Raw genomic sequence first — 12,648 nt, forward strand, 5'->3', positions numbered from 1 at the left:
AGAAATAGTAATAAAGTAGAATGCCGGACAAAGCAAAGGCAGACAACAAGAAGAAGCAACAAAAGAATGAGAAGTCGAAAGCCAAGCCAAAAGTAGACAATGTGGGTTTTTAATAGGCAGTTTAAGCGATTTACTAACGAAATAAAGACTTTCGGTATGAAGAACAAAAAGTGAGAACTTTTTTAGAACTAAGAAAGGCCTTCTAACAAACCCAGGGGTGGTAAAGGACAGCGTGAAGTGCAGAGAATTACTCAAGAGCAAGCACAGCAGGGTAAATCAAAGGACGCAACTGATAAGGAGCGTCAAAGGCAAATAGAGACCCAACAAAGAAGAGAAGCTGAGAAGAAGGCTGCAGAAGAGGCTAAACTCTTAGCTGGTTCACAACCGCCACAGAGAGTGAGTTTTTGCTATATAGTCAACCACCCTCTAATCCTATAAGATTCCATTTGGCGTTGATCCAAAGACTATCGTCTGTCAATACTTCAAGGCTGGTTTCTGTGAAAAGGGAAAGAAATGTAAATTCTTACACTCAGACGGTAAACCAAAGGTCGAGAAGAAGGACATCTACTCAGACGCCAGAGACCAAGAGCAGCAACAACAAGATACTATGGATAAATGGGACGACGACAAACTTCGCGAGGTTGTTCTTTCTAAGCACGGTAATCCAAAATCGACGACCGATATCGTCTGTAAATTCTTTATCCAAGCTATCGAGGATAGTAAATATGGTTGGTTCTGGTCTTGTCCAAATGAGGACCAGAAAGCTGGCAAGCAGTGTCATTACAGACACGCACTTCCACAAGGTTTCGTTTTGAAATCACAAAAGAAGCGTGAGGCTGAGGAGGGTAAGAACAAGAAGGAGATCACGATAGAGGCCTTCTTGGAAACTGAGAGACATAAGCTCGGTTCAAACCTCACACCAGTCACTGCGGAGAGCTTCGCAAAATGGAAGAAAGATCGTGTTGACAAGAAGGAAGCAGAGCATGAAGCTGTCAAGAAAGTTAAGGAAGCAACTAACGCAGCTGGTCGTCAAGTTGGTATGTCCGGTAGAGATCTCTTCACATTCAACGCCGAATGGTTCGAAGATGAATCTGAAGACGAAGGAGAAGACTGGGACTTGTCCGCATATCGTAAACAACGACAGGAGGAGGACGAGGCTGACCAAGCTGCCATGCTTGAGAAATGGAACACAGCTTTCGCAGCAACTGCATAATGTAATACATATAATTTGCATATTAAAATCTATCATAGTCTGATTAGTGGGTTTACCGTTGGTCTAAATAACGCATCAGTTATTTCAATGGCTAAATTGGCAGACTTACCTTCCATGTGCACATTGGTAGGGATTTTTCGTATGTGACAATGACTGTAGAAGCATCTCACAATCTCGCATTGATAAAGTATCACCAAATTTAATAGAATCTGCATAGTTAGTCAAAAAGTAGCGAAATTTGAAATAACTCACTCCGACATGCTTTGGAATTTACTAATGATAGTAGAGTCGGTGGACATAGCCCTACCATAACATGCCAATTCAGCGTCGTCGACTCATTCATGCCCCTCGCGACAGCCTCCTGGATAATATCCTGAACGAGTTTCGGCTCGCGGATAAGTCTATCATGCATGACTCCAGGGAGCGTCTTCACGAATACCTGTCCATAATGTTCTTGCGATGGCTTGATATCTATGTCAATTAGGAAACCCCATTGCTCGACTGTTTCAACATTGGTGCCCAGAGTGCGCATTTCCTCATACGTCAAGAGTGTTCCAATAGGTGGATCGACAAGGACGATATCATCTCGTCGTATGAGCGCTTCTAAATATCTTTCAACGCGGATACGTTCATCGACAGCATGCTGGTCGAATGCAACGAGTGCATTCTTTGTCGTGACGACCGCCATTATGAACTTGTCGTCTACTTGTCCGACCACCCTGGCATTCTCTATATCTGCTTTTGTCAATTTGAACGATTCTCGTCGGCTCTCTGACGAATCTACACTGGTGGCTGTCGTACTCTTGAGAAGCCTATATGTGGGGTTATTCCACTTGTTGAGCACATTGGTGAGCCAGTCGGATTTGGACGTTCGTGTGGAGTTTATACCATGTACGTCAATTGTACGTCTTTGTTGAGATGTTCTCGATGCATTTTCATTCTTGGCTTTTTTTGTATCCCTCGAAGGTTGAGGCTAAGTGATGTTAGAATTTACATTCAAAGAAATTAATACTCACACTCGTAACTGACCGAACACTCTGTTGTGTGCTTACAGCTGAATCACTGACCGCCCTCTTATTCGCAGTAACACTCTTGGAAAGCGTTGTTGCTTGTGAGTGTCTTGGGTTGGAAGCGCTAGTATATGACTCCGCCACTGGTGAAATAAAGCTGTACTTGACGAGAAAGTCAATCACGAGTTGCTTCAAGGTATTTGAAAGCGATGCTTGGTTCTTTTTCTCATTAGTACATACCATCTTCGTGAAATCTACTCACATCAATGTAAAACATCCTGTGATGTCGATCATATGTACTCTCTAGAATACTAGAAGGGATGTGAATGTGAAGTAAGAAGACAGGATAACGTTGAGCATGTCTCCTGGAGGCATCTACTGAGTGTCAACTTGATATTATATTTAATGTGGCACCCACTTGATTCCATCGAAGCTGGCTCATTTGCCATGACACCGAATGAAGACTCTGCAAATGTTGTGCTCACCACGCTGTGGAGGTCTCCAGCGACGATCAGATGGCTGTTGACGAATATGTACTGATAGGCACGACTATGAGCACATTCGAGACTCATGAATCCATCAACAACGTGATCTGATCCATGGTAGTTGATCTCCTCGACGTGTTCTGCGAGAGCATAGCCGAATATCTCGCGGAACCGTGATACAGTATCGTGCGACTTCTTGACGTCAGTTAAGAAGATATAGAAAGTGAAGACGCACCGGAGGAAGTTGTATAAGTATTTGCTGTGAGTTGCGCAACTCAAAGGCGATTTCGGGATGCACCAGAGCGAGAGACTGCATGTCTGACTTGATACCATGTATTTCCCTGGCTTTGTTGAGCGATTTGCGACGCACAGGTATATTGGCAAATATGTCTGTTACTGTTACTACTGTCCCTCTACTCGAGCGGTTGCCATCTAAGCTTAACCCGAAGTACACAGAGTGACCGGCTCTGGCGATAAGCGTGTGAGTCGATAATGAGCTTGCATGTCGTGTAGTGATCTTAAGTGATGCTAGCTGGGAAATGCTGGCTAAGGTTTCGCCTTTGGAGCCCTTCTTTGAGCTCATATGACTTCTTCCAAGCTCTGCGAGACTATCTTTCTGTATTCCAATACCATTATCGGTTAGTTTAATAGACCAGTCATCTAAGGAGATAAGAACCTGTATTTGTGTAGAGTCTGCTTCTATCGCGTTATCTAACAACTCCCTGGTGAGCTGCTGTACCGAGGTAATGATGTAGGCGCTCCGTATGCCACTGCGTGCTTCATCTGAGAGCTTACGTATTGATCTCATTAGAGATTAACTATCTAGCATTTGTCTCTGATGATCGTTTGTTCTCAACCATGATGAATTACGTAGGCTAATAAACTGTATATAGAATAATCTAATAAAGAGAAAGGTGCTACTGGTATCCCGTCAAGGGAAAGTAAGGCTAGCAAAGTGGTTCATGGCCACTCAACCTAAAGTAAAGGCAAAGATAATCAAGGATGTTACTCAGTTAGTTTTATCGAGAAGAACGAGAATGTGTAACTTTTTAGAATACAAAGGTATATAATAGCGTATGATTTAACTATACTAACCTTGTATTAGATTCAAAGGTTGTATACCGTAGATACGCATCATTATTCTTCGTCTGCGGCATTTCACAAGGCGAGAATGAACTTATAGCCTTAGAAGTTATACACAGATATGTAGAAGTACTCGATAGATACTTTGGAAACGTTAGTATTCAGTTTATTGGTTGATAATGCGCTAATTATACGGACAGGTTTGTGAATTAGACCTGTAAGTCTTGAGGAATACTATACAACATACCCTTATCGTTTATTAGCATATTCAACTTCCAGAAAGCCTATTCTGTTAGTGTTATCAACTCATGCGGACAACACTAAGACTCTACAGATACTAGATGAGCTGATCATTGGCGGAGAAATGCAGGAATCATCAAAAAAGAATGTCTTGAGAAATGTAAGCATGGCGTATTCACCGTATATAGCTTCTGATAACGCTCAGGTCGCTCAAGCAGACAACATACAAGACAATGAAGAGTCTGAGGAAAGTATCACATCTCTACGAACACGATAAATATATCATGAAACGATAAATGTATATTACGCGTCTGCTTTCTACTTAAAAATTATCCGAGCGAACTGTGCATGTCTTCTCTCTTGATATTGAGCTATCATGACGGAACCGAAAGTACGCACGAGGCAAAGGTCCTCCAGTTCAATATCAAATGCTATAACAGATATAAGGTAGAGTTTTCTAATTAGCAAATAGTCATAATTGACGCTTATTAGCGAAATACCTGCTTCCGGCCATTCAGTAGAGCAAACTAGCAAAGCGGCGTGGGTGAACTAGTTCACATATCCTAACACACTATCTAAGCAACTATATTAGCCGGCCGACGCGCTCTAAGAAGCCAGTCTCGGATGAGTCTAGAGGATTCATTATCGACTTATTAACGATGAAATGGATGGTACACCCTAGTAAGATAGTTAGAAGAGGCTCCATTGTATAGTCTAACAACACACACAGTCACCTCCTTCAAAATGATAGTAATAACCGTCATAGCCTACTTCAATTGGCGTAAATTCACACCAGGCGCTTTCAACCCATTTGAACCTCTTCTATTACTCTCCAACCCTGTACCTAGACACCCAGAGGATCCAGAAGGCACAGTACGTTACGCCAAGTCTTACAAAGTGCGTGAATATGCAATCTTTCATAACAAGAGTTGACAAAAGTTCTAGGACATCCTATTCGTACTCTTCTATGTCGTAGTATTCTCATTTACGAGACAATTCATCACTATCTACCTTCTTCGCCCATTAGCTTACAAACTTGGTGTCAGAAAAGAAGCTAAAGTTCTCAGATTCTTAGAACAAGCTTACACATTCATTTATTTCTCATTCTCAGGCGCAATTGGTATTTGGGTCATGTATCAAGAGCCAACTTGGTGGTATAAAACTGAACATTTCTGGTTAGGTTACCCACATTGGGATATGAAGCCACATATTAAACTTTACTACCTCCTTCAAACTTCCTATTGGCTTCAACAAATGTTGGTTCTTATCCTCGGTTTGGAGAAACCTCGTAAGGATTTCAACGAACTTATTATGCATGTGAGTATCACATAACAACTATCTTCTTTTTCTAAATTCTACACTCAAGCATATTGTAACTCTCTGGCTTGTCCTTTGGAGTTACCTTATCAACCTCAGCATGATTGGAAATGCAATTTTTGTGACAATGGATGTTTCAGATATCTTCCTAGCTGTAAGTTATTATAAAAGAAAAAGTGATCTTACTTGACGTTCTATATAGCTCGCAAAGTGTTTCAATTATGTCAGACCAGGCCACTGGGTGGGTAACTTCATCTTCGGATTCTTCATACTGGTTTGGTCGTGAGTATCTAACTATTTGATCACTTTTTCATACTAATTGAGATAAGTTACATGCGTCATTGGCTCAACCTCAGAATCCTTTGGTCCGTTTGGTACGAATTTGACCTTATTCCATCAGAAGCTAGGCGTTGGTGGACACCAGACGGTGTTTGGATGGTAGACTGGATGAAATACCAGATTTTCTTACCAATACTTGCATTACAGCTTCTTAATCTTTTCTGGTACTTCCTTATCTGGAGAATTCTCATTAGAGCACTCCTATACAACCATCTAGCAGACGAGAGATCAGATGATGAAGAGGAAGAGGAGGAGAATGACAAGAATAAATAGATTTATCAAATAAAGCTTCAATCATACTATAATAAATATATTATCTCATGAGTTTTTCTTTTTCTTCTTGACTGGTTTGACATCACTTTCATTATCTGAAGAGACTGGAAGAAGAACCTTGAGGCTATCTTTCCAAGAATTAGCATCATCTTGAAACGTCTGAAGATTTGCTGTTCGTTTGCTGTCTGACGCTTTGGACATACCCGTTGAGTCACTTGAGTAGCTATTTAATACATTACTTGAAGTTGCGACTTCCGCTTTAACCTGTGGGTTGGCTGGTCTTGGCGCAACAAACGGCTTGTTCTTGTAACCAGCAGTGAAACCTGTAGATGACTTCGATACTTTGTTAAGACTAGGTAATACCATGCCTGCGTTTTTAACTTCGAATGATGGATTAAGACGCTCTTCGGAGCGATATTTGGTTCTATAATCCCTTACGGAGGTTGACGTATAGCCACCACTATACGTGCTTTTGTTAGATAACAATTTTGAGACTATGTAAACACATACCTCCTAAAATCTTTTGGGTCATACTTGAACATTTTATTACTAACGTAGTTCAATAAGGTATTTTAGGTTATAAGGGTAAACTAACTATTCCTGTATAGCTTCTGCAAGCTCCTTTTCATCGACATTCTCCAAACCGAGGATGGAGAATATCTGCTCTCGTAAGCCTTTATCAATGAGCATAGCTTCATCTTGGAAACACTAGTATTTGTCTTAGTAAAGGCCTTTTTTTTATTAATGACATACTTACGTCGAAGTTTAATACATTACGCAAGAAATCTGAAACAGCTCTATACTTCATGGATCCTGATAACTCTTGTCAATTTTGCAATCAGCTTAGAGTATAGAACCATACCTGCCACCATACGATTCTCAGCATGTGTTATATTGAGCGTCGCTTTGGCACGTGTCATACCGACATATAACAAACGTCTTGAATTGTAATTAGTTGACATTTTTTACAATCTCATCGCGTACCTTTCTTCCCTCTCTTGTTCGTCTGTCTCAGATTTGTAGAACGGTATAATACCTGATTCGACGGCTGGCAAGAAAACAACAGGCCATTCGAGACCTTTAGCACTGTGAATGGTTGAAATAGTAACTTTTCCCTACCATAGATGTCAGTCAAAAAACAAGTCAAAAAAAAAACCCACCAAAGCCTCATTGATATCATTCTCAGTGTTAAAACTAACATCTAAAGAAGAGATTTCCATGAATTTACCAATTCTAGCATAATTTTGATCCTTAACAGAATCAAACTCCTCATCTTCTTTGAAGAGTGTACCATCCTCAAAATCTCTATCAATAGTAGCAGCAAAAGACAGTAATTCCTTTAAATTCTCTACACGAGATTCAAATTCGCTTTTGTTCTTGCAAGATGTTCCAAGATGCTCCTTGTATTGTATATCATTTATGAGCCCGTCAACTATCTGAGACAAGCCTTTACCTTTGTAAAGAGATTCCCGTGCTTCATTTAAAGGATCGACGAAGCTAGCAAGCTTTTTCCAGCTCGTTTTCCATCCTTTCACTTTCTCGTCTTTGACAAGACCATCATGAAGCATAGTAAACGGTGGGACCCCAGCTTTTTCACCTATATTTATAACTTCATCAACACTTTTTGGTCCCATACCACGCTTTGGTGTATTAATCGCCCGTCTGAGTGCTGGTGAATGACTAGGATTTACTAGAAGTGCTAAATATGACATTATATCCTTGATTTCAGCACGATCAAAGAATTTTGTGCCTGCGAGGACTCTAACTGGGATTCTCATTTTGTTCAATTCTGATTCAACGGTACGTGAGAGAGCGTTAAAACGAACTTGTTGTAATTTGAGTTAATGTTAACTTCATTAACTACAGCAACTTACGCAAGATGACGAAATCTTCAAACCGTAATTTGTTACCTGAATGAGCGATCATTCTCTTGATTTCTTTGGCGATCCAATAAGCTTCATCTTCACCATCTTCGAATCTTTTGAGTGTGACAGGTGATCCATCAGGATGGTCCGTTTGGAGTGACTTTTGTGGTCTGCTTTTGTCTATAGACTCATCAGACCTGATTACGAAAAGAAGTTGAACGACTCTAACCTTGAGACATAACTGTCATTGCAGCTTTGACTATTGCGCCTGAGGAACGGTAATTCTGTTCAAGGAAAATTTCAGTCGTGTCCTTGAAATCTAGAAATTCTTAAATCGTCATCACGCTTATAAGTAACTATTTACCTCTTCTCATACGGGAGAGGTTGCCAATTTCAGCCGCTCTCCAACCGTAAACTAAAAGCATTTCAAAAGGATATCCAAAAGTTTGACTGAATACGTACTACTCTGGTCTGGATCACCGACAATGCTAACGTAGCCGGTGTGCGCCATTAGAGTCATCAATTGGTATTGGACAGTGTTTGTATCCTTAAAACATGAGCATGTTCACTTAATCGGACGAAGAAACCCACTTGAAACTCGTCAACTAACATGACTTGGATATTGTTCTTAGCGTATGGGACTTGCTCGAATACACGACAGCCTTCTAAAAGAATGTCATCAAAATCGAGACAATTTATGCTCTAAAACGGGTCAAGGGAGTAGTGATAGGTAAAAGATTTTGGCGAACCTTCAACTTCTTTTGGTATTGTTCATAGACCTATAAAGTGGTATAAGATCACGGTCAACTTATAGCATGTAGCTTACACCAACTAATTGTAGTTTACTCTTCTTCTTGCCGAAATCAGTTTCTACCTCTGCCATATCGCGTAAATCATCTGGATCGATACGCTTAGATTTATACCAGGAAATCTGGTTACGACAGTAGTCTGCCATCCCTTTAAGCTTTTCATCTGCTTTGCAGACCTGGCTGACGAGATCCTTACTATTTGCAAGAAGTTAGATTAGACGATGACGTAAAATTGATATCCTACGCATCTCCTGCATCAATAATGGACCAATCCTTTGGCATAGGTGGATCCATATGCTTCCCGTATAACCTTATGTATCTTAAGCAAACTGAGTGGAATGTACCTTCGATATTGTAAAGGCGATGTCGAGGGAATGAAATGTAACGCACCCATTACAAGACTCTCAACTTTACTAGGTTCTATCAGCGACCTCAAACGGGTTTTCATTTCGTTTGCTGCTTTGTTTGTGAAAGTGACGGCGACGATGTTGTTAGGAAGGATATTATGATGAAGGATCATATGAGCGACTTTGTAGAGATTAGACTGACAAGCAAATGATACGATTGACTCACTCCTGGTCGTCAATACGCGAGTTTTACCTGAACCCGGACCAGCCAATATTTGAAGTGAAGACAGCGGTTCATGCAGTATAGCAGGATGGGTATTGATTAAATATTCTATAAGCTAGTAGTCTACTAACCCTCTAGCTGTGCCGTGTTTAAACCAGCGAAATATCGAGGCTCTTCCTTCTCTTTCAACATGGACGTCATCGAGGAAGCCTCTATCGGTGTAACTCTGAAGAGTGTAAAGATTAACAACAGAATGATAAAACCCTCTAAAAATAAATTATGCATTTCGTATTATTCACTTGAGTTTATCAAGTTTCTCTAACAACAATGTATTTCCTTTAGCATCCGAGTTCTTAATCTCCTCACGTTGTGGGCTGTCAAATTCATTCAGTAATTCTTCTTTGATGGCGCTCAAGTTGTGAACAGCTGCGGTTTCAGCAAGCTCAGCCAATATGAATGTACCTGACGTCTTTGCGAGCTTTACTGCATGAGCTTGTAATGCTTTCCAGATCTTCTCTGCAGCTTGCTTTGCCATCTCTGGATCACTCACTTCAACTTTCTTTGTGTTCTTGTCAAACTTTCCACCTTGGAGGATTGTCTTATATACCCTAGAAGCAGGAGCGAAGTCTAAGACATCACTGCTTGTTTCGATCAAACCAGCTAAAGCGTCTAATGCTTTGCACTTATCTATTTTGGATTAACAGGCGTCATCATTAAAGACATATCACTTACCTCCTACAGTGTAAAGCATAATATCACTTAATATCAAACTACCACCAGCATCCATGATTAGTTTTCTTGGTATTTCTTCAACAATCTTTAACAAATCTGCACTTGACGCCTTTTGAATTTCAGTTCTTCTAATATTAGCATCCTTTTTGGAAGTCTTTTTCAATGATTCGTCAGTCTCTGCAATAGTTGCGATGAAAGCAGGTGTGAAATGTTTTGTAGATCTTGGGGTGGTAAGATAATGCAAAGATCTTCTACCATTTTTGTCAAATGCCAATTCTTCGGCTGCTTTCGTCATTGGTGCGATAACTGACTGTGATAAAGCTTTGGTATCATCAACAGCATCTAAGACGGTGAAGAGTACAAATTGAGCTTGATCATCTGTAGCCATTTTCTCTATATGTGGCTTAATCGTTCTAAGAATAACTTTACGCTCCTTTGCTGTCAAAGTAGCGATGAATTCTCTAGCGGCTCTAGAACCATCTCTAGTGTGGACTATTTCTGGAAGTAATTCGTCACAATCTTCAAGTAAAGATTTGCGCTTTTTGTCAGCTTCAACTTCACCGTAAACGAATTCAAGTGAAGACATATACTCCCAGAGTGCTCTATGTACTATAGAATGTGAAACTGCGCCTTTGTCTGAGTGTTCGAAGATTGATTGAAGTGTATTACGGACGTTGTCCATCATCATCTCACGTTTTGATTGTGACTCATTTGCAAGAAGGTCTTTGAGTACTTTACCCTTCTTTGATTCGTCATCGTTGAATAAAGCGAATTCTTTACCGTAAAAGTCACGAACGAGCGCTTGGCGATCTTCCGCGTTAGCGTACAAAGCGAAAGCATCTTCTATAACACCAGAGGCGTACTTATGGAGAAGCAATCTAGGTACATGACCATGGAACGAAGCTAAGATCTTTGACCTATGAGTTGGACAGTATCTGATGAGTTTTGTGAGTAGGAACTATATTGAGTTAGAAAGGCATGAGAAGAAAGTGCAAGTAACGTACATTGGCGTACTTATCTTGGGCTAACTGCAAGTAAGTACCTTCCAACTCCTGTGCAACAATTTCTCTCTCTTTGCGACTTCCCCATTTGACGATAGATTGAATGATACGACTCGCATCGTGCTTAAAGATAACATCTTTAACGTGTCCTGTTACAACTTCCATTAGTGGATCCAAATGTTGCTGGCGTTCTTCTCTAGTCATAGATTTATTTTGTCTAACTTTCTCCCAATGGATTTTAGCTCTAGCGACGAGCTCAGAGTGTGGTTTTTGTGCTTTTCTAAGTGCTGCTTTCTCCTTTTGCTCTGCATGCACCTTTTTATTACCTGATAAAACTGTTAGTTGGGTGTTGTAATGATATTAAACTATACTGACTGGCGGCTTTATCGTTATTATCTGACGGTTCAACTTCTTCCTCTACATCAGATTCATTTGGTACTTCCTCGTATCCTTCGTCTTCTTCACTATCTTCTTCATTTGCTGGAGCTGCACTAGTGATTGGCGCTTTCCTCTTAGATGGCACTTCTTCTTCTTTCTTGAATGTTGACTTAGTACGCTTACTAGCGTTCTCCTTGCGATCGTTTGCTGCACGCTTGACCATAGTAGAGTGTGAAGAGATAACGAGCTACTCGGGAGTTGAAACGAGGTCTTCAAATTTTATTGAACGTTATTTCTATAGCTGGTATAATTCAGGAATAGCTAAATAGTATAAGTGTAAATCTTACATATCAACTTATCTGGGTTACGTGAATTGCATATATAGCGAAATTGAGATTTAAACAATAAATAATAACATTGAGACAATTCGATAATTCAACAATCACATAATCACATTTTGAGATACACAAAAATATGGCAAAATTTTCAATTATTACGGGGTAAAGAAAGGATCTAGCCCAAGCATAAATAAATTAGTACAAAGAGCTCTTCGCTTGCTAAAATAAGAGCTTAGATGAGTGGAACTGGGGTACAGCCAATACCGACGAGACCATCTTGCTCGGTGTCTTCACAACAGACCTAAAAATTTCATCAGAAGTTGTCATAATAAAAAGATAATCAACTTACTGGAGTGTTCTTGCACTCGTCTTCAATAGCGACACCAATGAGTAATGGGACTTGAGTACATTGGATAGCAACTTGATCGAGGATGTCACCAGTGTGGAGGAGACCTGATTCTTCACCGGTTGACTTTTCAACCTTCTTGTTGGTGTCACAACATGAAAGTTTGCCAGTGTTACATGAGCCAGTCTTTGATTCCCAGCCAGCGGAGACTGAGGCGACGAGAGCAGCAGCGAAGACGGTTTGGGCGATCATTGTAATAGAAGAGAAGAACTAGAGAGTTGTAAGGAAAGAAAGTGTAACACTGTGCAGTATTTATATCCGCATTTAGTCTGCATTCTCGAGATTTAAGTAAATATTCAGACTAAATAGAATTTACACATGCCTCCGCTGAAATTTCTCACTATTGAGCTCAAAGAGAAGAAATAAAGCGTAAATTTGTGGATAAAAAAGATAATTATGTATAATTGACTTATTAGATAGTTCATAAACATGCTCATGCGGTATATCTCGCTTTGAACTCAAATTATTCAAATAATCCGGAGCTTTAATATTAGCCTATCACATATCCTTTAGATCGATCTTTGCATATGACGGACGCGTAGCTATCTTACTCCAACCAATATAAGCACATACTCCTCGATGTACTCAC

The 12,648-nt window shown here is 40.2% G+C and overlaps 6 protein-coding genes across 6 annotated transcripts; 3 read left to right on the forward strand and 3 right to left on the reverse strand.

Moving 5' to 3' along the window:
* Positions 1–19: 19 nt before the first annotated feature.
* WALSEDRAFT_37530 (hypothetical protein) lies at positions 20–1,249 on the forward strand (the record flags this gene model as incomplete). Its single annotated transcript, XM_006957792.1, has 4 exons — positions 20–101; positions 148–170; positions 216–396; positions 440–1,249. Coding segments are annotated over 4 exons (1,060 nt in total), but the record flags the coding sequence as incomplete, so codon positions are not given.
* Positions 1,250–1,269: 20 nt separating this feature from the next.
* WALSEDRAFT_45169 (hypothetical protein) lies at positions 1,270–3,521 on the reverse strand. The gene is made up of 6 exons (XM_006957793.1): positions 2,944–3,521; positions 2,642–2,900; positions 2,486–2,598; positions 2,230–2,442; positions 1,466–2,186; positions 1,270–1,422 (listed from the first exon to the last, which is right to left on the reverse strand). The coding sequence occupies exons 1-6, from the start codon at positions 3,514–3,516 to the stop codon at positions 1,319–1,321; spliced, it is 1,983 nt and encodes a 660-aa protein (XP_006957855.1). The 5' UTR covers positions 3,517–3,521; the 3' UTR covers positions 1,270–1,318.
* Positions 3,522–3,557: 36 nt separating this feature from the next.
* On the forward strand, positions 3,558–4,358 carry WALSEDRAFT_60149 (Adaptor protein complex sigma subunit). The gene is made up of 7 exons (XM_006957794.1): positions 3,558–3,578; positions 3,623–3,770; positions 3,814–3,944; positions 3,992–4,008; positions 4,055–4,082; positions 4,126–4,191; positions 4,237–4,358. The coding sequence occupies exons 1-7, from the start codon at positions 3,567–3,569 to the stop codon at positions 4,306–4,308; spliced, it is 474 nt and encodes a 157-aa protein (XP_006957856.1). The 5' UTR covers positions 3,558–3,566; the 3' UTR covers positions 4,309–4,358.
* Positions 4,359–4,690: 332 nt separating this feature from the next.
* Positions 4,691–5,960, forward strand: WALSEDRAFT_51066 (longevity assurance proteins LAG1/LAC1; the record flags this gene model as incomplete). Its single annotated transcript, XM_006957795.1, has 6 exons — positions 4,691–4,712; positions 4,762–4,928; positions 4,977–5,348; positions 5,398–5,502; positions 5,551–5,630; positions 5,678–5,960. 6 exons carry the CDS (start codon positions 4,691–4,693, stop codon positions 5,958–5,960), a joined length of 1,029 nt encoding a protein of 342 aa, XP_006957857.1.
* A 3,539-nt stretch (positions 5,961–9,499) lies between these two features.
* On the reverse strand, positions 9,500–11,538 carry WALSEDRAFT_63796 (ARM repeat-containing protein; the record flags this gene model as incomplete). The annotated part of the gene is made up of 4 exons (XM_006957796.1): positions 9,500–9,891; positions 9,937–10,894; positions 10,941–11,263; positions 11,313–11,538. 4 exons carry the CDS (start codon positions 11,536–11,538, stop codon positions 9,500–9,502), a joined length of 1,899 nt encoding a protein of 632 aa, XP_006957858.1.
* Positions 11,539–11,813: 275 nt separating this feature from the next.
* WALSEDRAFT_60150 (hypothetical protein) lies at positions 11,814–12,313 on the reverse strand. The gene is made up of 2 exons (XM_006957797.1): positions 12,003–12,313; positions 11,814–11,954 (listed from the first exon to the last, which is right to left on the reverse strand). Exons 1-2 carry the CDS (start codon positions 12,249–12,251, stop codon positions 11,886–11,888), a joined length of 318 nt encoding a protein of 105 aa, XP_006957859.1. The 5' UTR covers positions 12,252–12,313; the 3' UTR covers positions 11,814–11,885.
* Positions 12,314–12,648: the final 335 nt, after the last annotated feature.

The sequence above is a fragment of the Wallemia mellicola genome (genome assembly GCF_000263375.1).
Source record: "Wallemia mellicola CBS 633.66 unplaced genomic scaffold WALSEscaffold_7, whole genome shotgun sequence".
In the NCBI taxonomy this organism is placed as follows: domain Eukaryota; kingdom Fungi; phylum Basidiomycota; class Wallemiomycetes; order Wallemiales; family Wallemiaceae; genus Wallemia; species Wallemia mellicola.